At 33.5% G+C, this 27159-nt stretch overlaps 1 protein-coding gene across 4 annotated transcripts in view; it reads right to left on the bottom strand.

The window, feature by feature from the left end:
* LOC129800766 (SCY1-like protein 2) overlaps positions 1-27159 on the bottom strand; it is a 142502-nt gene that overhangs the window by 93629 nt on the left and 21714 nt on the right. For all 4 annotated transcript variants that reach the window (XM_055845385.1, XM_055845386.1, XM_055845384.1 and 1 more), the window contains exons 2-5: positions 24132-24356; positions 4514-4651; positions 260-380; positions 83-178 (exon numbers count right to left, since the gene is read on the bottom strand). In XM_055845385.1, coding sequence (XP_055701360.1) covers positions 83-178; positions 260-380; positions 4514-4651; positions 24132-24356 — 580 coding nt within the window. The remainder of the gene's footprint in view (positions 1-82; positions 179-259; positions 381-4513; positions 4652-24131; positions 24357-27159) is intronic.

Genomic DNA, 27159 nt, shown 5'->3' on the forward strand with positions numbered 1-27159 from the left:
TCTGTAAGAAATATTTTCCTTCAGAGTTTAATTGGGTATCTGGAGATAAGTTGTACAGGGGCTTTAGCTTTGTCAAACTTACCCATAAAATCTAAATTGGGTTGCATCATTTTTGACTGTCTCGAACTCCATGGTTGACAGACAATTGGTTCAACAGCATCAGATTCATTGACGTGCTCTGCCGAATAAAAAAGGAAAAGAAATCAGAGATCCAATGTCCATCTTTTCTTGATTTTATACTTGGGTCCAAGGGACTTACCAATGAATTCAAGACCCGCCAACTTCCACGTTCCCTTCTTTGTCACCAGAATTGATGAGGGACAGACATTTTTGTGTATCACATGGCCAGAATAGTGAAGAAATGACAAGGCCTCGATGATCTGGCGGAAAAAGAGTCATATTTAGCCCCTTAGATGCCACATTTTAAATTCAGGACATCACTCAGAAGAAATCCTTTCTCACTTATCTGAACCCTATACTCTGGGGTAAAACCACACAACTTTCCATTTTACGTGGAATAATTGGCTTCACAGGACGAAATTGGGGATTAGGGGACACCCAGGTTGATGACTCATTTTAAGTTTCACACCCACTATAAAGGTTTCTTCGTAATTTCCTCTGGCAGGGGAATGTCTCATTAGTTACTGACTTGGACGAGGAGCTTTTGTAACCCACAATCGATACTTCTGTCTCAAAGATTTACACTAAACTTGTGACTCTTAAGGCCTATTTGAACAGTAGTAATTTGATTCGAAAACGTCCTTTCGAAATAAAAATCCCCAAATCAGCTTTTAAAGCACACAAAATATCCACTCGATAGTAGGGTGAAGGGAACGTCTATTGACACTTTAAGAACTCATGTCAGCACCTATTGACACCCTACTCTGTACCATTTGGGATACAAAATTTGAACATCTCTGTTTATAGTAAAAGGTATATTACAGAAAAAACGTTATATTACTTATATTTTACTAGATACCTTAAATAATTTTCAACATTTTGACAAAAGTGTCAATAGGGGTTCCCTGTCAAACAGACGTTCCTCCGACCCTAATATGTTCGAAATTTTATTGGGAATTTGTTCTCGTCAGAATCACTTGTTCTGTTTGTGAAATAAATGGGATGAGACAATGAAAAGTTTTCAACAAAATAACTTGGAATAATCCTGGGTTAATTGCTGTTAATGAAATACTCTTCCCAACAATTTTACACACTTCCAGGAAGATTTCGTGTCAGGAACTAACCATTAAGGAGGACTTTCGAAGACTCACTGACACATCTGGCAATGGTGTTTCGAATTATATTGAATCGAGTTGCTATATTTCAGATATTTCTGTAGAAAATTTATATTTAATCAGTGCGAGTGCATTTTTCTAAAAATAGATTTAATAATTTAGATCAAAGTCCTTGCGTTCACAAGCTGCAATTCGAAGTTAAGAAATCATCCGAAACGTCGATCTATCAATTTAAAAAGCAAAGGAAAGTTCATGCCGTCTGACTGTTAATAGTCGTTGTTCGAAAACTTAAAAGTTTGATAATAAATATTTCAATATATCTTCAAAAAATATTTTAAATAGTTCTAGAGAATTTAACCCTTTAAGGACGATATGATCACGCGTGACCCATAGAAAAAATAATTTATTCCTGACTACATAAAGTAATTAAAAAGTTTATAAACCGATTAATTTATGCGGCCTTGGTAGATTTAGTGTTAAAAATTTAAAATTTTTGATTTTTAATTCAAGTTATTTGTAGGGGAAGGTGCCCATACTTTGCACGATCCCAAGCTTTATAATGATTAAATTTTCCTATATTTCTGAATAAATATGACTCTGCAATATATTTTAAAAACTAGGCTCTTTAGGGCTCTTTATAGGGTTACATTGATACACGATTTTTTCGCGTATTCCTTAAGGTAACTCTTAAAGAAGCTAGGCCAGGCCTTACAATTATTTTATTTCAATGTACAATTGTTTACAAAATCGTATACGAATCTAGTCGCACAGCTCACTTTACGGAATGTAGATCCGAAAACCATATAAAACATTTTTGAAATTTTGTTGGCTGAACAATTTTTTAAATTTTTGAATTAATTTTATTCGATGTCGAAAGGGTAACTCTCTGTCGAAGTGACTTTCTAGTTTGAAAGAGCATTTTGATTTTGAAAAAAAAAAATTGATTTTGAGGATACATTTTAATCTTTTTTAAAAGCACTTTTAGGCTGTCTACACACTATGAGCATTTTTTAAAAAAATTCTTTAAAAAATAACCCTAAAAAGGTTTTTAAAAAGAATCGGCTCTACACTAGTGAAAATTTTTGTAAAAAAATGAATTTTTTACAGAAATTTGCCTAGTATGTAAGCAATTTTGTAAAAAAAACCGACCCATTCTTATTTTTTAAAAATTTTTTTAAAGAATTTTTTTAAAAAATGCTCATATGTGTAGACAGCTCTTCTGATCTTTCTTTAAAAGGCTTATAAAAAGAATTTGGTGCCTAAATTCTTATTGAAACCCCTTATCAGTGTGTCATATTGCGTATAAGGCTCATTGTGACTGAACTAGGCGTGATACAAGCTATCATCAAGAACATGTGATTATATTGCGACTTTAGTCGAGAATAATTCAAGCAATATTGGAAAGAGAATTTCTTCTTGGCAACCTCTGAAAATGCGAACTATTTTAAGAAAATTTGACGCATTATTGTGTAAGCTTTTGCTTTCTATTTATACATCCTCTTAATTCACCCTTAACAAATGAATGTTAACGAATAAACAATACGAGATTAAGATTAGTAGGTTTATAAGAAAAATATGGAAAATAAGCCATCCGTAATACCCATGGAACAGAATGATAAATTGACAGAGAAAATAACATTTGTTTTTATTTCACTGAAAGCGGATCGATGAGATAATTCAATTCAGTGATGGATTCAGTAACTCTGTGAGAGTTATCATAAGAGGATTCTTATTGTGAATAGGTGTTAAAAGCTTTTGGACTTAACGTTAGTTATGGAGCTTCTAAATTTTCAATTGTTTTTACATATGACATTGTGTCATACAAAAGTCATGACTTTTCTCACTTGATTTGTTTCTATGACAATTCTCACTTGTATAGAATCGAAACAAAAATAATCATCTAAGAAGCCAGAAGATTTAGTTAATAGTCGATAGGTTAAAAAATGGTTATTCGAAAGCTCTCGGTTTACAATTCTCAATAGGAATCCTTGTATGACAATTGTCATATGACAATTCTCATTGTTTTTCAGAATCCACCCCTAGTAGGGGAATTCTGTAATTTTCGTGGCATATTGTCACGCGTGAGTTCGAAACCTGACAATGCCATTCGAGTTTTTTTTGTCATATCATATGAGTTCGAAAATGCAATTCATTGAATTTTTAATGAAATTCCTTTACTTGATGATTTTATGAAAATACAGTACATCTTGGTTGATTTGTTTAACAAAAATCATTGTCATTTGAATTGCCAGAAATCTCAAATATGTGACTTCTGACAATGCCACGTGAGCTGAAACGGCAATGTCATGGCTACAGAATCGCATTTTCGAAAAAGCTCTTCTAAGATTCGAACTCAATTTGTCATATGGCATTGCCAGAGCCTTACAGAATTCCCCTCCAGGACTTTTGTTTCACGAAAATAGTCCTATAGCTGTTCGTAAGTAAATCAGATTTTGTAGAGGTATATTATTTAAAAACGGTAAAAAACAACCAAGATGTTCAATTCTAACCTAACTTTTAACCGGAATGCTCCATTCTGAACTGTTTGAAAGCTCAAAACTTTAAAGATATTCATACCCCCTGTTCCAAAAGTGTGCTCTATTCCCACAAAACCACCATAACAAAGTGCTGTACTTATCCTTAATTCACCCTGAAAGCATAGTTTAAAGTGAAACTAAGAGTAAAATACCAATTATCGCAAAGTCGCGAAAATTTCTCACCACATTTTGATTCAACTGATTCAAAACTTATGCCAGACTCTTAATCAACTTTGTCAGAAGTTTTCCCTCGACATTTCACTTGCACTATACTCAATTCTACCCCATCATACCTCAAAAACAAATGACTAAACTTTCATCAACCACCCACATATTGTTTTCCAAACTACATTTTGTATCATTTTTCAATCAGTTTAATCTTCTTGCCATGGAGAAAGTTCAAATTGCTGATGATTATTGTGTGGGAGTGCCGATATCTTGTGTCATTTCCTAACAATTTGTATCTTGGTAGCATCCTTGGAACGCATCGGAGCTTGAGCACTTTAGGTAATCACACAAATATCCGATGCCATTTATATAAATTTACGATCAGGCGGCAAAAGCTTCCATATTTGGGGAAGCTTTCGGTTGGGTGTGAAGTTTTATGTAGTGAGGTGAATATTGGGATTTGTAGTATTCTTTCAATTGACTTTTATTACGTTACATGCGCCAAAGGGGAAGCCCGAAATTGCCATTTTTGGGGGATGGGGGCGGGGGGGGGCAGGATATGGAAAATGTTACCTGTAATATTCCATATTTCAGTTCAATATCGAGAAATCGATACTCCTTGGCGTGTAGTGCTTTTGGTGTTGCACCTGGTGGTGGGGTGCACTGGGAGGCTCCTGTGCTCGGTGGTCCCGTGATTCCGCCACCAGACTCCTGACCAGAAAAAAAACAGAGAAAAAGATATGAGAAATTTTATTATGGATACAACCCTCTTTTGGTATTGCTGATTTGTATCAATGCTCCCATTGGCATCATATTTTTCTCTTCAGACTCATTCAATTGACTTTTTCTCCTCTTTTCATATAACAAACCATCCCCTTTTTGTGAAAGGGGGCAGGTTGGAAAGGTATATTTGGTGGATTTTACACAATTTTTTTTCTAATCTTTTCTTGTTCAGATGGAAACATTTTCGATTGATCTCCAAAGCATCAATTTCACATATTCTTTTCTGCAGAGAATTTGTTGCGATGGAGATTTTCTGCATGGATTATAAGAGATGCTCAATCAGTTCTCTCTGCAGATTTATTTGATTTTTTTATTGTTATTTTCTCCTGTTGGAGTTCTGCAATATTTCATATTTTAGTGTAGTTTCGGGATATTTGCATGATGAACAACTCGTAAGACATTTCTTTCTTCATACTGAGATATTTGATTTGGGTTATTAATAGCAATAGTGCAGCATTCAAAAGCGGTTTAAACCTGAGACTCGGGAATTTTTTTTTTAAATTTTAAGCTTATAGGGGAATGTAGGCATGGTTCGCACAGAGTTAACCTTCAAACTGTGCGAATTTTCTCTTTGTTTGCAAAGAGCTGACTTACCATTTCTCGTCTCGTATCATGAGGTTAATATATTATCTATATTATGGCTAAGTAATGACGAACTAGCCTTTTGCAAATAAAGAGAAAATTTGCGTTGTTTGAGGGTTCACTCTGTGCGAACCATGCCAACATTCTCCTAAGGATCCGAAGGTCCTTAAAGGGTTTGTTTGATATTACATTTATCTTCATTTTTGACGTCCGTACTAGAAAGTTCCGCCCTTAAGAAGAATATTTAAAGCACCATGATGAGGATTTAAATACGGTTTATGACCTGGGTTTGGATTTACTCGCTTCTTGACTTTGCACTTGACTTATGTGTTGGTGTTGATGTTAATAAGTGAATAAATCCAAACTGACTAAACATATTCCAATATTAAAGCTACATTTAGTAAAATTGGTCACTTAATAGATTAAGTGATAGAGTAGTCGCTTTATGCCCTAGACACACTAACGACTTAAGCCGAAAGCCAAAATAAATGATCTGGGTTACATTTCCTTCAGTGTTTGACTAATTCGTCTCTCAGCTTAAGTCGAGAAATGGATTAGTTAGTGGGAAACTGATCGGAATTTAGTCAAATCATTAATTTGATTATAACTGCGTTGAGCTGTCTCTCGGCTAAACTACAAAAAGAAGCTTTTTGCAGTTTGATGAATAGAAGGTGTTTTACGTCATTTAAGTGGTTTAAAATTATTTTTCCAGACAGAAAACAAGTTAAGATAAGACCTATCAATTTTTTTATTCGAAAAAAATAATTTTGTACCACTTAAATTAGGTAAAACACCTTCTGTTCATCAAACTGCAAAAAGCTTCTCTTTGATAATTTTTTGTTCCAGTATTCTAAAGACTCCCTTAGTCACTTGGGATTTTGGTTTGGGGCAGAATCAACAGGACATGATGAGACTAAGCAGTCAGCATTGTTTTACATCAAATTTCGGTAGAAAACTTATTTTTTTCGACTCAAACACGGAAAATTGCACACTTTTGCCTCTAACAAAAGAAGATTTTTAGCCCTGGGAGTGGTTTAAAAAGTGTATATGTCGGCTATATGAACAAATTCGGATGAAAGGTGATAGGATCTTGTCATTTTTATGGAAATTTTTTGGTTGTCAATTTCCATCCCTTTCAAGACCTTAATTAATCCCTTATTTTTGTTCGTTAAACATTTTTCTTGCAAAATTTTAGCATAATTCATGAAAAACTTTATAAAAATGATTCGAATTAGCTTAATAAAGTTATTAATTAAATTACTAAAGGATATTTACCTTCACTGATGGAAAATAAATACAATAGGGCCAAATTTATTGAGTGGAGCTATAATTATTGCCACCCGAAAATCGCCATTTTGATAAAGGTTCTATCACAGTACTCCCAGTTCTAACGGTATGAAATTCAAATGGCAATTTTTCATATCGGTATGAAAATACCTTCAAATGATTTTTTTTTATTTTTTTCTAAAAAAATTTTTTTACAAAGTTTTTCCAGTATGAAAAAGTAGAGCTATGATTATTGCCAGCAGTGTAGCATTCCAGTTATGTATTTTTCTCGTGATATCTATTTAAAGTTTTACTGTGTGTATCAAAAAGTTTTTCCAAAGAAAACATTGCAATGATAAATGATGCATTATAGATAAAGCCCAGCAACTTTATTGTAAATAAGAATATTTATAACTTCTTTCCATGTGCAACAGTTGAAAATCCGTTTAGGAAACATGCTCGGAAAAGTTTCGTCCTCAATGACGAAAACTATTTGGTGAAATATTAAGGTTATGCAATACTTAGCTCAAAATGACAAAGTTTTTTATAACTTGTAAGTTTTTTAGATTCAGCTGATTTAAAATCTCTTAAGACTCTCCTATACAATCAAATCACAATAGAATTTGCAAAAACTATTTCAAACTTTTACTGTTTATATTAATAGTTTGGATAAGATTGTTGGTGCTGAGTTTCTTACTCATTTTCCCTCAATAACTCAATTGCTTAGCATTTCATAAACTTGAAAATTTCATTCTTCATTCCTTGGCAAGCTTTCAAAAGCACAGATGGAGGGAGAAAAACTTGAAAATTTAATTTAGAAGAGAGTAAGAGCTCAATTGGTTGAGAAAGTTTTGCATAAAAGCACTCTTATATGCAATTACCAATTAATTAGGTAAAGAATTGATCCATTATAAGAAAAAAATAGCGTTCAACATTGTAATCTTTGGTGTAAGACATGAAATAAATCTGTTGAGAAACTTCCTCACAAAAAGCTCAAGTTAAAAGCTCCTAAATGCAGGTACTTTTATCGATGAGAAAGTTAATGGGTTTTATTTGGTCAGAGCCTCATGCTGGGAGAATGGTGTTTGTCAGGTAAGCTCATCAAGTCTTATCTCTCTGGTTCACCTCATTGTCCTGGCTGAGGGATTTTCTTTTATTGAGTCACTCTTATACGGTCATGAAAAGCGATTTCCAACACTGATAGACCGACTTCTGGGACACATTAAAAGATTTCCCAAGAGCACCTCCCTCGGAGGGATAGAGTGAAGGTTGACTATAAAAGAAAAGCGTGGGTGTTTTCATTGAGGGATTTGAAAATGCAGTGATTTGTTGGGACTTTTCAAGTGCTGTACATTGAATAAGGTCTCTCTCTCCTTTTTGCAAATAATATCAACTTTTACCGACGCGTATATTCATATTATTTTGACGAGAGCAAATAGAGAGATTGATGAGATATTTTATGTGGAGGCGTTTACGCAGAAATGAGTTGCTCTAGATCCCAAGAACGACGTATCAATTTCAGAAGAGTGGGTGGTATTTGCTTCTTCAAGTCGACTTTTGAAATATTTCATTCAAGAGACACTCAGATGGATTAATTAAGATGCCAGACAGTTTGCAAAATTTACAACATATTGAAAGATTTGAGAACTAATGACTATCATAAAGAAACTTTATTGCCCGATTTAAAAGATATCAGAAGAGCAATTGTGATCGCCGTCACGCTTTTTATCATAGTATGATAAAAATGCCGCTCAGTTTCGCTCAAATGGTTTCCGAATATTAGCGAAACTTCACGAGCTTAAATAAATATTGTTTTATATAAGAAGAAAAAAACGTACTTATTTTTTAATCATGATTCACCTAAATTTATTCGAAATTATATATTTTGTCAGATAGCAAGGTATGCGCCTAGAGAGGATTCGGATGCCACTGAAGAATTCAAAAACTAACGAAAAAGAACTTTTAATAAAAAAAAAAACAGTCTTGAAATTATATTTTGATTATTTCATATTCAATCTACAAACTTTTTATGCAGCCTGTAATTCAATTTTCGTTCATTCACATAGTCTAAAGCTTATCTTTTAGCTTTTTTATTTAAATTAGAATTATTATTCACTTTTTTCATGAGAAGATGAAAGTTCTTTGCGAGCTTAACGACTGCTGTAACGGTCCTTTCGTTTTGACTAATAGATCGAATAGATCTTTGAAAATTCTCATTAAATTCACCACTAAGTTAGAAATCCCTTTCCACACTAGAAAAACTTAGGTCCTGATTCCATCGATGTCTTTAGTTAGGTCATCCTACACCTTTATTTAGATTACTAAATGTCCTCCACCTTCTCTCGTAAAAGATCCTTGTTCTGAGCGGCGACGCAGTGTGTGGATTTTCTTTAAAAGTCAAGGTTGCGATCATCAGCAAGGTCATTTTCTTGCAGAGAAAATGCTTGTGCTGATGGAGAAGCGTCCTGATTTAAAACGGCATCTTCGGCTGTGTTATAAACAGCAGCATCTTCTTCCTCTCGCTGTCCTGCTGGGAGAATCATCTCCATTAAAAACGGTATCTCCAACAGTGTGATAAACAGCAATTCTTATCCTTCTTCTCCTCCTTGTACTGATTAAGAATCCTGATTGGCAACTGAGAATTCAAAAATGTGGTGAAATTCTACGCCTTTCTCGTTCTCTTCTTCTTGTACTGATGGGCCAGCGTCCTGACTTGTAAGTGAAGCCTCAAATGGACAAAGATCACCTCTTCCATGACCGGGACTCCTGTCTATCCGGCGACTGCACTACAGAGAATTAAAAGAACTGGGAGATCATCCTCGGTGTACTCCTCATCGCCTACACCTCCACCGATTCGAATCTTGTCACCGTTCAGACGCCTTTGCTTTCACTTTCTTGCCACTTCCTTGTCTCAGATGAGCCCCACTGTCTCTTGTTTTGACAAGTTTTCTGGAACTTGATCATCAGTCCCTACAAATAAATGCGAAAACAAATAATCTTTTAGAGAAAAAGCAAACAAAAACACTGCCACAAAATATGTATTATAAAATAAAACAAACATTATGAAAACGAATTAATTAATTAAATTAACGGTTTTTTGGACCTCAATTAAATAAAATAAGTTACTTACTCTCATTTGCTTTAAGAAAAATCCTTTTTCACTTGAAAAACACTTTTATCACCCGTGACGGGAGGATATGCTAGTATATCGTATTGATAAAATGACAGAGCGACTCATGGTTGCCAACTTCGATTTTTGTCGCTCAGCGCCAAAACCGAAGATTGACATTTCCACTATGGCGGGAAGTTTTCTATGATAAAAAGCACTGTTAAACCATATGATAAAGCCCGTGACGGCGATCACAATTGCTCTTCAGTTGAGATTTAAACCTTTTCTTGACGCCTAGCGTCAACCTATACTCATTAAATAGTAGACTTTAAAAATTCATGTATTTTAATGAGCTCAATTAGTCTTGTCTGATGCTCTTTACTAAAACACATTCCTAGAAACTTAAATAAAAGCCGAGGCGCCCACCACATAACCATAAATATTTAACATTAAGTTTAATAAATAACCCTCTTTTAGATCTATATTTTTTGTTATTCAAATAATATTTCTTATTGTACTTTTCAGAGCAATATTCAATGACAAAATTTATGATTTAAGACAAAGTGAAGAATAATTTTGACAGGTAGCATATTTGGTGTGTGTCTCTGCTTATTCTGACATTTTAAAATTAAGCTTTTTGATACATTTTTCAAACTTTTGAATTTGTTTTGATATATAATTTTAATACTGCTCGAACTCCACAAAGGCAGTAGCATTATAATACCTCGATTTTTCATCACACAAAATTTGTAGCTTCCACCCCCCGAGGACCACTGATCGTTTTTCAAGATCAAAGGCTTAAAGGGCTCTTTATGTTTTAGATTATTACTGAGAAACGGTGTCACGCTGTTTGTTCTTCCGTTCGTCTGTCCTACTATTAAGGTAAAGTGCCCTCACTCGACCGGTGTCCTGGACTCGACCGGTGTCTTGGACTCGACCGATGTCCTGTTCGCCAAAATTATACAAGAACTACGAGCAAATTTGTTTAACCCATTCTTTACCATGGTATTACACATCATATGCAAATTGACTGATTTTAGACGATTTATTCTTGGGCAATTGTTATCCGAATTGTTGTCGGGAATGCATATTTAGTAACTTTAGTCGTTCAGTTACTTGGGAAAAATAGTCTGACAGAGATAAAAATACATTTTGTTGTTCTTTTCCCGATTCGCGGAAAATCATGCAACATTTTTACTCAAAATGGCGAACGGAAAATACGACATCCCGCCAAATTTCTTAAAATTGAGCTCCATCCTCTTTCCTGATTTTAATTCTGATTGCTAATTCGTGTTCTTAGATAGTTACTCTATCTAAATCAAAAGAGTTTGTAATGATTTAATGTACAGAATTTAAATACAGTGACCTTTACAACGTGTGTTTGACAGCTGCTCCCCATGTCCCCATAATAGATAAAAATTCTTTCTTTTCAAAAAGATCATCTATTAATCTGTATGAAACTAATTCCAAAATATGAACATTTTGTGTTAAGTATTTCTAATACATTGACTGAATGGGTTAAGTCGCGGTGCAATAGCTGCAAAATTTTTAAAAGAAAAAGTGAAAAATAGCTTCACTTTTTATTAGGATTGATTGACCCCTGGGTACCGGATACTGTCCAGAACTTGGACTTAATCCATCGGTAAGTGTTAATTAAAGATTTAATTCTAACTCCCCGCCCTGTGCCAGACGGGATTATGTCATTAATTCAAAATAAAAATAAATTTTATAAAAATCTTAATTCATAGAATTTATAAATCTCTAAATATTTAACAAAGACTTCAATATCTACAGCAGAGGTGTGCAAGAAACCGTTGAAACCGAATTAACGTCAAAATAAGTTTGTTATAGTGGCGTTTTGACCATTGACATACATGTTTCATTTAACGTTAATTCGGTTTCAACGATTTCTTGCACACCTCTGATCTACAGTATAATAAATTTCCGTGGGTAGAATAAAATAACCCTTACATAATATTTAAATTTTAACATTTTTATACAAGGCTGAAATTCATTTTGTGTGCTTAACAATTGGCCTAAAATCAAATGAATTTCAATTATCATTCACTTTAATATTTAAAATTGTAATTTGAGAATTTATGAAATTTATAATGCCGAAAGTCACAGTAATTATCATAAAGCCGGCTTATCAATGAATTAAACATATTGGATGTGAATGCTCTTATATTTGATTTTGTTTTATTAAATCTAATGGCACACCAAGATGAACGGTACAGGTATTTTACATTATGTGCCATGTATATACAACTTTGCATTGTATATGCAACGCGGTTATAATTTTGTGTATTATGCATAAAAAAGATAATAGTATTACATATAATTATGTGATGATTAGTGATGTGTATATTTAAAGTTCATATACAGATTTTCAGTTTTCAGCAACCTCCTATTAGATGTGTTATGGAAATGTAGTTTGACCATTATTTCTAGTATAATTACGCTAAGACGTCTCTCGGTTAATCATCAGGTCTATCAAGGCCTACGAGCACCTTTAATATAAAAAAATTCCTAGTGATCTACAGGATCCTAACCTGTTGAGATTGCATCATAATGTGGTCGCTCTATAAATGAAACCATTGAGTGCTCATTGAGTGATTTAGCAGATCGTAATTAAATTCTAGATTTCAAAGTTAGATAACTTAGCTCCTGGGCCCGTATCCTCCACTTTGTGAGAGAAGATTCTCCGCGAGCTTCTCTCCTTGACGTTTTCTCCTATTTTTCCCATCTGACTGCTCTCCGTATCCACGAATATCGGAGAGAAGCAGGTGAGATTTTCGTGTGGAACTTTTTGTGGAAATCGTTTTTTGACAATCCGCGAGCTGTTTTTGGTAGCAAAAAACACTGAATACTGAAGTAATTATAAATTAAATGAATGAATAAACAATTAAATAACATTGTTATAAGCTTTGATTTATTCATCGCGACTCCTCTTAACACTTAAATGACTGCACAGGAATTTTTGCCAAATTTCTCTTTTTAATATTTTACTACAGTAAAAAAAAAACTTTTAAAAAAATTCTTTGCATTTGTCTCAGAGTAAATAGGGAGAGGACGCCCGAACAAAAATTTTGTGCCAGTTTTCATATAAAATGATTTTTCCCTCACTCAGTGTAAACTGAGTGAGCACGCCACTGGTTATTTGGGAGATGCTCGATCTCCTAAAATCGCCTTGGGGCTAATATTGTATTTAACTTGAAATACAAAATAGACGATTTTTCATGTCTTACGTTTTCTTAGCAAACTTTTTTTTCGAATCCATGGGTTGTTTTTTACGATAATCGGAATTAATTACAGTATTAATTGATATTAATTTCTAAATTCTAAATTTCCCGATAAGTCAAATTCTGAAATAATTTAATATTAATTCTTTCTAGTGTTTTCGTCCGAATCATAATCAGGTGACTATAAAATTTAAAATGTCGATAAAAAAACAATTGATAATCCTAAGCCTAAATCAGCTTATTGGTTGTTGGTGAAATTTTGATGATGAAATAATGTACACCAACTCGGCATAATTTAGTTAGATAATATTTATTTAGTTATAAAAAAATAGTGAATTTTCGTTTTAATAGATTTTATTGCAAATAGTAATTGATGTTAAGTTTTTTCACATAATTTCAAAATGCAAATTTATGATAAATTTAACTTATGATTAACTTATGATTTAATTTATGATAACAACTCTTGTGAAGTTTCTAAAATTATCGACGTTTTTAATAAAATCCATAATTTGATATTTTTCTCCTATATAATGTAGAACACTCTTAATAGTTTCGTCGAGGTTCCTGAGCGTTGTTGAAATACACAATTTCTCATTCCTCCCCAAAAACTGGTCCATCCATTTCTTCTTCAGCGTCTGACTCCGCCGAAAAAAATTGATCTTTGATTGACCTAAAATATATTCAAATTTTTGCAAATTAAATTTCTTTAAAAGGTTTCAAAAGCCAAAATTGACGATTTTTATGTGTTTTTGTGTGACTTTTCTAATAAATTGATTTACTTGAAATTTTTAGGGGTTATTACATATGGCTTGAGGAACACAAAAATATTTTTTATTTCAATTTTGAATGCAAAATGGCGGCGCGGCAATGTTCGCATTGAGAGTAGAATTTTTTACGTTTTCCGCGACAAACAGTAGAACTGTAGTAAGTAGTCATTTTCATCCAATTGACTAGAAATTGTTGGGTTACCTACCTAGATATATAGTGTAGTCGAGATTTTCCACCTGATAGCGAAATAGAGCCCGGCTGGTGGATTCCTTTCCCTGTTCGCGGGAAATTCATATTTCCCGCCTCTCGCTCCAAGCAAGGCCTTTTACTGGCGGTATAGTTCTGTTGCCCGCCGTGTGGGGAATTGGCTGACAGGCGACACTGTCAGTCAGTCGGTAACATGGCCTGGAAGAGTACGGATGGGGGCACAGAGCTGGATCGCTGCCGGGCAATTGGCCGCGATAAGCCTTGGTCTCCCTAAGGAATCTTTCAGGGCAAAAGCCCGGCTAAAATAGCCTAGTACATTGAATTTTTAAGATTGATAAACAATTACATTTATTATAAATAATTAAGTCATTTTTTTTAGATGAATAACTATGAGTTTTTTTTAAAGGTTCTGCCAAAACTGCAAAAAAACAGTATTTCTGAATTATTCTATGTACTTCACTAGAGAATCTGTCTAAACAGTTACAGATCTGTATAAGCAGATTTATTTAAAAATCACTAAAATCACAAAACACACGCTTCTTTTAAACATTCTCCTAGATATAACGCGTTAATTCATAATTTATTATTTATTTATTTAATAAAATTATTAATATGAAATATTGTAGCAAAGGATAAAAACAATAATATTATTTATTATTCCCTCCATTCCGAATAGTTTCAGATAATGTTTTTGTTACTGGTAAATATCTTATGTATGAACTGTCCTCCATGTTCAGGGATAATATGTTCCCACGATGGTAAGTTGAGGAGTCGATGTGTTGAAGATATCCTTTTCCGCTTTTTTTATGATCTCCGGTAGATAGTTCATTACTAAAAATGGACTGTGATTAGCATTACAAGCTAAAATTTGTTCTAAATTTTTGGAAAGCGCAAATAGAACTCAACTGTTATTACCGATATTATATTTTTATTGCTCAAATTTTGCAGAATGAGCAATAAAAAGAATATTCTTTTTTATATGTTTGAATATCTGGGTGCTAAATCATTAAAGATAAGAACTTGAGACCTTCGGCGGACCCTCCCATAAGTTGACCCTGGGACCAGTAATATGTTCCTTATTTTCCCCCACCACCAATGTTTTTTTTGGGATTGCTCGAAAACATGTCGTGCGATTTTTTTTTCAATTTTGGATTACTTTTAGAGATTACCCAGGCGGACATTCTACCATATACCGTTGAATTATTCCTAATATCGATTTTTCAAGGTCAAAAGTTAAAAAGAGTCTAAAGAGCGCATTTATCAACCGAATGGGATCATGTTTAGACTCTTTGGAAATGTCTTGAACTTTCTGAGAAGACTTAATCGGTTCCAACCGGTTATGAACCGGGTTATATACCGATAACTAATTTTTATGAGAAAATCAATAGTAGGGGAATGTAGGCATGGTTCGCACAGAGTGAACCTTCAAACGGTGCGAATTTTCTCTTTGTTTGCAAAAAGCTGACTTACCATTTCTCATCTCGTCTCATGAGCTTAATAATTATCTATCTTATGGCTAAGAAATGACGAACTAGCTTTTTGCAAATAAAAAGAAAATTTGCGTTGTTTGAAGGTTCACTCTGTGCGAACCATGCCAACATTCCCCTATTAATCCTAAAATATTTTGCGCGATCTTATGGATGATTAAAATTGTAAGTATGGCTCAATGAAAAATAAATTTTGAAATGCTTAAATTTATGAGCATGACACTTTCCTTCATAAATTGGATCTTTGAAAAACTAATTTATGCGATTTTTTTAGGGAATAGAATTTCATTTCAAACAGATTTCTTTTGTTATATGTAAGATAAAAAAGCTTAATTCAAAAGTATAATTGAGTTGTTTGCTTAAAAAAAGAACTTTTTGTCTCGTTGTAGTCTTGCTTTAAAGTGTTTTGAAGATTTTTAAACATTTCAAGTTTTTGCTTAAAAAAAACTTTTTGTCCCGTAAAAGTTTGCACTACACATAATTTTTTTCTTAAAATTGAAAAAAAAATCTGTTTAAAATGTGTAAATGAAGTTCTTCACCCTAAAATAGTTTTGCTTCATTTATCTGTAATTAATAAAGTAATTCAAATATCCAAGTTATGGAGAACATTTTCATGCCTATAAATTTCAGGATTTCACAACGTTTTTTTTATTTGATCCATATTTGAAATCTTACAACCGATTTAAATCACACAAGATCGCCCAAAATAACTCAGGAGTAATACAATTGATTTTCAAATATAAATTAGTTATGGTTTATAAACCGGTTCCTAACCGGACCAGTTCAGTCTTGTCAGAAATTCCAAGACCTTTCCAACAAGCTCAAACATGACAACATTATGTTCATAAATACGCTCTCAAAAGCTTGATCCTGCAAATTCGTTATTAGGAATGATTCAACTGTATTTTCGTACATGGTCAAATTTCCGCCCGGGTAATATCTAACATATCCAAAATTTAAAAAAATCACACGTTATGTTTTCGAGCAATCCCCAAAAGAAGGGGGAGAGGAGTGGGGGAAATGAAGAGCGTATTAATGGTCCCAGGGTCAATTTACAGGGGTCCCTCGAAGGTCCCAAGTCTCTATCTTTCACCATTTACCATCTAATTTCGATTGACAATAAAACGCGAAAAATAAGAATTTTTTAAGACATGCGTTCCTCAACTTATCAAAAACTAGACCTCAATTTTAGTTCTGAACATTAACAAGAAGTCTTTACAAGAAGTGGTACATAAAACATTTGCCAATAAACTTTCTCTTAATTCCATTTTTTTCCCAAACGACTTCATTCGGAACGGAGTATTATTTTTGGTTTTATTATTGTTCACTATTCTTTTTGTCATTCTTATTGTTAACTAAAAAAAATCATCTGAACTGAAATGTTCTGAAGAAATTTCAGAATTAGTTATCAGAAATCAGAAAACTTTGCTAAAGAAATAAATTAAAATCTATAAATAATCTACTGAATGTTCATTCAAAGACTATAGTGTTATATTTTTCTGTTTGCAGACAAAAGAAACAATTAAAAAATGCATCTACCAATGGGATTGTGCCTTTTCTGTAGGTAGTATCTTTTTCTGCCTTTTCTGGATTTTGCAAAAATTAAATCTTTTATATCGAAGTGCATGTTGCAGATTTGGCTTTTACCTATACCTTTCGAAAAAGCCAATTTGAGAATGGTAATTCACAATTTTTTTTCTTTAAATCTTTGGGTAGCTGAAAAATCAAAAAACTTTCCGCAATCATTTCAAAAAAAAATTAATATTTAAAATCAAATAAACAATATTATTCAAATTAATAAAGCCAATATTATTACTGGAATTAAGATTCTAATACCAATAATACATAACTAGAAAGAATCTTGTGAAGCACACTGTTGAATCACACAAAAGTTATGTTGCTCAGGTATCACCAAAAATTGAAAATTTTCGTGACTACGTTACTGGATCACTTCACGGTTTTTTTCACCGATAACTCGTTAAAAAATAGAATTCCGGTCTTGAGAGCCTACCATTTAATAGAGGATTATATCCTCTTCTTATTGTGGAATAACTTTTTTTTTATGGCGGCCTTTGGTGGGTGGACAATTAAAAAGAATCTTCTTGAGGTACTCACCTGGGAACACTCTCATATATCCCAACACACGAGCTATTTTCACAATTTTTCACACAGCACTTCATTCTAGACTATAGAACAAGAATTCTAACTCTTGTTCTATGGTTCTAGGAGAATTATTCACTGATATTAAACCACACACCAACACGACAAGAAAAAGAAGAACAATGGAAAATTCATTGCTTCAGAACACTTGATTTCATTTCAGTTTTTGAGGTCGCTTCACTGGCTCCTTAGGAAAATGCTCAACTTGTCCCATCCGTAGTATTATATCTATGGCATTTGTACTAATTCAATTATAAATACCTATTTACACGTATACAGATTTTCCCATTTTCTTGTGGTTTTGTATAAATTTTCTGAAAATTGTCAATTAACGCTAAAGTGAATTTTCAGAGATTTTTGTAACAAAAAGCCAATTTCCCTTTAATTTTTCTTTTTTTAAGTAATTTGACAAGGATTATCTTCAATATTTTCTCATTTTTTTTTGTTTTTTTTTTTTGTGATTTTTCGAACCATTTTTCAAGCGACAAGGCATATTAAATCTTAAAGTTACGAGTTTTCGCCAAGGAAAGTTTTCTTAGTCGCTAATTAGGTATTGTTTTCGGATTTGACGAGTATTTTTGAAACATTTTTGCAATACTTGAGAACCTCGACAAATATTAATGATAGTTTCGCAATGTTTGATAACCATTTCGAACTTACGTTATTTTAATGACAGTTTGAGTATTTTTTTATTTTTTGATTATTACAGAATTAGTTATAGAATTTTATACCCTTTCAGAATTCGGTTTTATCTCTAACACATATAAGAACTATAGTCAATTTGAGAAAAATAGAAAGATCGTTGAAAATTTGAAATTTATAAGATACTGATATACATAAAATCACTCAAGAGTAAAATTCAAAATTGATATGTTTTTCGCGGAAAATTCTTGACATTTTCCGTTTTATTTTCTATTTCACATGGAGTATTTGAAGGAATTTTCTCGAATAAAAACTTTATTAACCTAAAGAAAAGCGTTTCAAGTATTGTAATTACTTTTTGAATAGGGAAGTTACAATTTTTCTAAGATTGTATGTCGAATAAAAAAGAATAATATAGATGCAAATTTCAAGAATCTCATTTAATATTTTTTCCTAATTTAAGAAGGAACACGTACATATAAAAAAAAAAATATTTGTTTAAAATATTTGTTTTGTTGGCTCTTGAGATCTAACAATTTCAACTTAATAAAAAAGAACTTTTTCCTGATAAACTCCCTATATAGATTATGCGATCTTTCATCTCCGGTTTTAGTTAAAATAAAAATTAAGAGTTTGAAATAGTTCACGGCCAAGTAAACTCCTAAAATTCTGTTCAATTTCGTATTTATTAAGAATATAAATAGGTTATTCAAAGATCTAATCATTAAATGGCCACAACCGTTTTCTTATTCACGAGAGCTCAAACAAAATAAAACAAAAATAATAAACAATTTGGAAAATGATTGGTATCAAACTTAAAAAAATTAGACAAATAATAACAGAAAATAAAAAAAAGTTCGAAATGCCTGTCCAGTTTATTAAGAAAAAAACTTAATTAAAATTTATTATAAATATACGGAAATTGTATTTATTAAGTGAAATAATTATTTAAAAACCATTTAAAACTTTAAAAAACGCGATATTTTAATTTATTTGCTTATTTTCTATGTAAATTAATCAAACTCTCACCGAGAATACCACTCGAGAATTCTCTCCGGTTTTTCATGAGAAAATTTCCAATCGAAAATTTCGTGGATACCAAATAGGCGAGTTCCACACGGAGAGTTGGCTTTTCCCACAAAATCAAACTCTCACATCTGGAGGATACGGCCCCTGGACAAAATACGAAATATCAAATATCGCACATTAAACTTCGTATTGACTTAATTATGACCTAGGTAATTTACACTGCATTTGAGCACAACTGGAGACCAATCAGACCAATTCTCTGCAATTGTGCAATTAATTTTCTTTGCTTATACGAATCCACAGAGGTATTGGGAAATATATTGAGATGTTTTCGATGATTATGCTGATTTTAGGTCAATATAGCACCTCTAACCCCTTACCAACCCGTAGGTACCAATCTGAACTTATGAGTTTTGTATTAGACTTCCCGGAGGGAAGTTGTGCTCTTTCAGGTGAATGAGCTTTTGATGGAATTGGCAAAGTATATATATCACCCAAGACATTCTGTACTCACACAATTTTGGGGGACAGATAGAGAGAAGATAATTACACTCCGTTTTGTGTTTGTTACGTGTCTCGTTTAATTACAAAAGTATCATGAATGCCAGGAGATGGGGACAATGTTGATTGTTTGCTTTTCACGTTTGGATCTTTGGGATACGGGTCTGTGTTAGCAAACAGTCATTCTAATGATTCACAGCCACACGACCAGACAAAAGCTCTGAGGCGAGAAAATGAGAGCTTTTTTTTCTTTTAGCATCACACAAAAAAAATGTTAGCACAGAAAAAGAACTAGAGAGTGGCATTAATAAGTTAACTTTTCCACTTTGTAGAAAGTTTTATCGTATTTCTCCAACCCCAACACTAATATTGGGCAAAGGAAAATGAGCTTGGTGGCGAGTTGGAAGCTATATACACACAAAAAAATAACACATTTTAGAGTCATGAATTAGTTTCCACCCTCTAGAGACATTTTTCTTCATCATTTGACGAAGGAGAGTACAAAAAAACCACCCACACTTCACATTTGGGAATCGCAAATTTGCTATTTCAGCTCAAATTCACACCAACAGTGTTCACTGGGGACTTAGGTTTCAGAGGAAAAGCTATATGTAAATTTTTTTTTCGAGTGTTGTCATAACTTTTTCCGCCCGTGTCAATTTCCTCGCAAAGAGAAACACACAAAATCGCTTAATATCGCGTAGATGGTGGGGAAGTCTTCCATCAATGACAAGGGATACTCATCCGGAAAATCTATGAACCAACAGGCAAATTGATTATAGAGCTTACTTGGCGATAAAAGCGAGAATTTTCTAATTGATTGTATCATTTTCACATAAAAACTTGTTTAACCTAGGGGCTATTCAATTTTCTGATTTTCTTCGTTTTGGAAAAAACGAAAAGTAAAATTTATTTAATTTTTTTTTATTGTCTTAATCGTATCAGAGAGTACCCGGCTAAGGGTCTTGACAGACCTAAGGATTAGCCGAGAGACAGCTTAGCGTAATTATACTTGAAATAATGGTTAAACTACATTTTCATCATTTTCCAACTAAGTCGTCTCTCGGCTTAAGTCGTAAGTGTGTCTAGGGCATAACACAAGGTAAGGTGTTACAAGAGTGATGTTATACTTGAAGGCAATGTCCATACTCCTAAATAAGAGATTTGAAGTGCAGCAAATAAGTACTGAATAAGTACATAATTAAGTCCTTAATAAAGGTATCATTTAGGCGAAATTAATGACATCTGACGGCCTGGCGCCAAAAAGCAAAAATTTGAATTGAGACTAAGATAAACGTATGTTAACCATTGGATGGAAAGCGGTGAGTTTACAAGTCCTTAATAAGAACTTATTAAGTCCTTAATTAAGAAACTTTTTGGGCGAAACCATTGACATCTGACGTCAAAGAGTGGAAAGTCTGCGAACGCGTAATCCGTAATCTAAATACGTCTGGAATACTTTTCTAGAAGGATTTGATAAGTTTGTTCTGCAGAAGTTGAAGCTAGCGAAGAAACGTATCTCCAGACGTCCTTAATTAAGTCCTTAATTAAGGACTTAGTGAAACCTGGGGTGGAATGATAACTTTTCAATATAAATGATGGTTCTTTAAACATTATTAGATCAGTTATTGTACCATACTCAAAAGAATGTGACTGCTGATAATTATTTATATTAGCTAAAAAAAAGTGCAGCTATTGTTTCAATTTGTCAGACTAGACAGTCGCTACTTATAACGATACTTATAATGGGATTATGCAAACACACTTAAGCAACTCTGCCTACCATTAGGAGCTAATTTGAAAGATCATTTTTCAAAAATCCCTAAATTTAGACAGTTTTGTCAATATAAATTTGCATGGAATGTCCATTGGTGCTGAAAAGGGGTTCCGGTCTAAATCCCGAAAGCCAAAATCCCGAAAGCCAAAATCCCGAACGCCAAAATCCCGAAAGCTAAAATCCCGAATTCTTAAAAGTGTCATAGCTACTTCCGCGATTGCATCCGCGCTTGCTGGAGGCAAAGGGAAATCTTCTGTGCCTTGGGAAATTATTCTAAACATTTTCCTCCATATAATTTAATCCCTTTCAGGATTTTGAACATTTGGGATTTTGGCGTTCGGGATTTTGGCTTTCGGGATTTTGGCTTTCGGGATTTTGGTGGCACTTGCAAATTTCTATATAGATTTTAAATTTTAAAATATTATTAAATTTCATTGAAACTTTTAATTTTAGGTGAGCTTATAGTATATGAAGCATTACTAGTTTTTAGGGATTTTTCAACCGGACTTCTCATCCATAAACAGCATTAACCTTGGATAATTCGATATAAGAGTTTTCACGGTCAATTTTTAATCACCTTTTGAAAGTTAAATAAACTTAAACTAACCTACTGAGTCAAATCTGGACTGAACTCAAAGGTCTTAAAATCTCGGTCAAATCTGAACTTGTTCCTAATAGTGATTGGATTGGTGAAAGAAGTATCAATCTGAAAACTTTATGATATACTAGCTGCGGATCTAGGCTTAGCCATATGGCTTAAATTGTCTAATTTCCTATCCATCAAGAATAGACTTCTTCATTTTGAAAAAAAAAACAATTAACTTCTGATTGAATTGCTAAGAGCAAATAACCTATTAGATTCTGAAAAATCAATAAAATCGGTTGCTGTTTAAGATTTTGAGACCCTTGGGAACTGGGATTATTTTCTTAACATGACGTCTTAGCCCTTTTTTCTTTGATCTATTTTTTGTTCTTCGATTTATTTTATTAGCCAAGGCTTCGATCCTCAGGAGGTATCAATCAAACATTTGAAGCACTACTTTCTACCAATTATGCTCTCGACAGTTCCTCGGAAATATTGGCTTCATATCTCCCAGATTTGTGATGCCCTAAAGATGATCCCCTCCAGAATCGATTGATTGATTAATTCTTTATTGTACTTGGGACATAACATCGAAACTTTGGGCAATAAAATAAATTGAAGAACAAAAAATATACCGAATTTCTGCCCAGACTAGCCTTGGATTCCCTGTTTACACTGTTTTCATTCATAATAATTGTAATACACACTTGCACATTAAAATTTTAATATGATTCACATTAATTGTCGCTGGTGAGAGTCCAAATGTGTAATTTGTGTGTTTGAATAATTTTATATTCAAAATTTGATCTATTTGTTGATAAAAAGGTAGATTTGGCCTGCAAAATTTGATATAAATTGATTTATAGCATTAATGCGAAAAATTAATGTGATTTTCACTTTAATTTTTTAATGTGAAAAATATTTATGCTTTATTTTTGCAGGCCAAGTCCACTTCTTTATCAATAAATAGAACAACGTCAAATATTATGTGACTCAAAGACACAAATAACATATTTTGATGCTCACAAGCAACAATTAATGTGAATCACATTAAAATTTTAATGTGCAAGTGTGATAACGCCGTAAGAATAATATTTAGGGCAAGGCTGTTTTTCAGTGGGAAGAATGGGTTTGGATACCTCCCAAATTGGATTGACAGTTCTTACTGTCTTGTATTTATTTTTTTTTTTAATTTCAGTTATTTTAGACTAGAGTAGACTCTCGCTCAATCGGCTCTTTTTCAATCGGGCGCAAAATTTTGTTGACAATTTTCACGTTTAGGTACTTCATAATTAAACTAATTCGCTCAAATTCGCTGTAGTTCATCCTATTTTATCGTGATCCTTTATAATTGAGCGCTTTTTGTGGAATTTACAAAGGCTTTGACGCCCAAATCTATCGATAAACCGGATGACATTTCGCCCCAAATGTCCAATTGAGAGAGAGTCTACTGTACTCGAATTCACAAGTTCGAGGATTCTGCCTATTTTCAAACACTACTGTTTGATCCTGATTTCCTAAGGGTATTTTATGCAAAACTGAATGTCCCCTTTTGCAATGCGGGATCAGTGGTTCTTTTAAGTGTGAATTAGGGACGACAACCAAGATCTTTGGGGTGTATAGAATAGCAGAAAAGGAAAGTGGAGGAAAAATAGGGATCTCTCAACACTGATGATGGATAAATTGACTTCTTTGAGAGTAGGATGATGCGAAAAGTTTGCCTGTTGTCAATGCCATTTTTCTCCAAGACACTTTCCCAGCTATTTCCCCCCCCCCCCCCTCCATCCCTCCCCATAGAAGAAATTGGAGAGTATAGGAAAAAGTTTCAAATACTTTTTCTTCTTTTATTACCATCTGGGTTAATTTATTTTTTATGTCAGCTACTTCATTGAGTAGCACTAGGAGGTTGATTTTGTCAATGAAGTGCGGGCAGAGAAAAAAAAGGTGGTAGTTTGGGTGAAAGCTTTTCTCATATAAAGAGGAAAAGTGTCTGGGAAAACACCTGAGAATGGTGCTTGAGGGGAATGTTATTGAGATGAATGAGAGGAAATTTACCTGAAAAGCCAACACATTGGCCAAACTGGCGAGTATTGGTTCGGTGGCAAAGGCCAATGTCTCTCCACATTCCTCCACAGGATGGATGACTTGCAGCATCTTTGGGTGACGATATCGTTCCAGTTGCTTCACGGATGCCCTCAGAAGTTCTGTGACCGTCTCCTTTCGCTTCGGCTTATGCAGCTTCTCTGCACAACGTTTCTCAAATAGGAATATTGAGCACTCCTGCAATAAGAGAAAATCCAATGATAGCCAATTAGACTCTGGAATATGCATTTCAGTTCCATGTGGGACGAGAATACTCCAAGTGCTCCATGAATATTCCATTCAAATTGATCCACTTTTGAATCATGCCAGAATTTCCATTTTATCACGCACCCAATTACCCCTTTGGCCAGATGAAATTTCTATCCCTATATCATCCCTCTCGAGAACCATTAACCTTATACAATATGGGGTTTAAGGCATTTGAAATTGCATTAAAATTATTGTCATGCATCACTCATCAATAAGTTGAGAGTGTCTTTTGTACAGCCAAAAGCTATTGAGCCAATAATCTCTCAAAAGATATCATCGAAATCGGTCAATCGTGATGGCACTCGTGATATTTCAGGTGATGTTATACAAAATATGGGTGGAGAACTTTGAAAATCCAACCATGTTGGAATGCTTTTAGAGTTATCAATAACTTTTTTAATCATTGCAAGTTTATTACTTCACAGCAGGAAGCGCTTTTGCATCAGTTATAGAACCAAGTTATATCATAATAAAATTGAAAAGTATTTGAATTAGTACCGTTAGTTCGGGTGACTTTGACATCCTCCTGTTCGTAAGCTTTTCTTTAATGCTAATGTTTAAGAATGGCTCTTAATAATAATAATAATAATTTATTGATTGATGCCCAGGTTACATAATATAACAAACAGGACTATACAATACTGATCGGATATGGAAGATTGGATCGATAAAGATCATCCTTAAGTTCTAGAAGTTGAGAAAAGCTTATAAACTGTAAGGTGTCAAGGTCACCTTCAGGGGGCAAAAGTCACACGCAAAGGCATCACATTATACTGCAAAAATACTTTCGCATTATTTTCTGTTTACCGCTTCTCTATAAATTTCTTGAATAGATTGAATTACTCAAAAGATCGCCCAAAGTAGCGCAAGAGTAATACAGTAATTTTCGGACAAAAAATACTAATCGGTTCATAATCAGTTCATTACCGATTCATAACCGATTTAAAGCGATTTATAAATCACTCAAGCGATCCCATAAAATTGTTATAAGAGTAATAAAACTGATTTTCGGACAAAACCGATAAGTAATTCATTTATTCCGGTTCATTACCGGTTCTCAATAGATTGAAATTGGCTCAAGCTTGTAATGAATACCAAAGGCCTTTCCAACGAGCCTAAATATGATACCATTTGGTTGAGTAATGTACTCTCTAGAACATTTTATTTTATTTATTTCACAGGAGGTATCTCTGTTATTAGCTATCAGCAGAAAGGATTATTACCTTGAGGAAAAACACTTTTTCGATATTCTTAACACTTCAATGAAATTTCAGGATGGTAGAACGTTTGAATTGGAATTTTATTCAGACAAATGTCCATGAACTTGATCATTTTGTGTAACTTGCCCGTTTAAACGTTTGAACTTCCAACGGATTTTTAGGTAAGTTCTCTCTGATTAACCTTCGAATCGGTAAAGGAAAACCGTAACCGGAGAGAGCTCTCAAATCGGGAAGGAAGAGGAATCTGTGAATATCAACACTTGTATTTACAAAATGTGGTCCTGTAGGGGAATTCTGTATCGAAATGACAATGTCGTATGACAAATTTTCATGGTAAATTTGTGAGAAGCATTACATTCAAACGTAGTGAGCGTCGAACAGCTATTGCCAGGTTCTCCATAAAGCTGTTAGTAATTGATATGAATCTTTTCGATTAATTTTTCCAAATTTACCACATAAATATTTTAAATTTGTCATATGATATTGTCATACGGTTATAGAATTCCGCTACTGATTTGGTATGTTAGAATTTTACCTCGGAATCGGACCGCAGCAGCTGAGATTGTAAAGCGTTTCTGTTAACTATCCGAAGGACCTGTAATTCAGACTAATGCCCTAGACCAGAGGTGTGCAAGAACCGTTTGAAACCGAAGAAACGTCAAATGAAATTTGTACGTCAATGGTCAAAACGCTACGAGAACAAACTTATTTTGACGTTTATTCAGTTTCAAATGGTTCTTGCACTCCTCTTCCCTGGTCATACTTACGACTTAAGCCGATAGACCACTTAGCGAAACTTAAAAAAAATAAGAATTAGCCGAATTTTACAATATCAAATATGAAAATGAGATTTTTAAATGTGAGAATCCTATTCTCAAACTCACACTACTCACATTGATTTGAGAACGTTTTGTTCGAAAAATCGCATGCAACTTGCACAATGAGATGCTCAGAGCAAAAGTGGACCTGGATTTTAATAGGGAAATGCATACAATGGAGACCACTCTTGCTCTGAGCGTCTCCAATGTGAGTTGAGTTTCAATTCAATGTTAGTTAAATTGTATGAGTTTGGGCAAAAAAGTTTGAGTTTGATTAACTGAATAAACTCAACATTTTCATCTTTCACATTTACTAAAAACAAACATGTTCAAAAACATCTAAAATTATAATATTTATTATTTTTTATGAATATTGTAATATGAGTGAGCATCTTATTGTGCGAGTTGCATGCGATTTTTCGAACAAAACGTTCTCATCTCAAATTAATGTGAGTAGTGTGAGTTTGATAATAGGATTCTCACATTTCAAAATCTCATTCTCATATTTGATATTGTAAAATTCGGCTACAGATTACATTTCCATAGTTACAGAGAAATTGATGAGAATTTTGTCAAATCATTATTTTGATTATAATTACATTAAGTCGTCTCTCGGCTTAAGTCGTAAGTGTATCTATGGCATAAAAGATCTTTGACAAAGTCAGTATTTCATTGTCAATTTTGCTAAATTTC

This window comes from Phlebotomus papatasi, chromosome 2 (genome assembly GCF_024763615.1).
Source record: "Phlebotomus papatasi isolate M1 chromosome 2, Ppap_2.1, whole genome shotgun sequence".
Taxonomy (NCBI): domain Eukaryota; kingdom Metazoa; phylum Arthropoda; class Insecta; order Diptera; family Psychodidae; genus Phlebotomus; species Phlebotomus papatasi.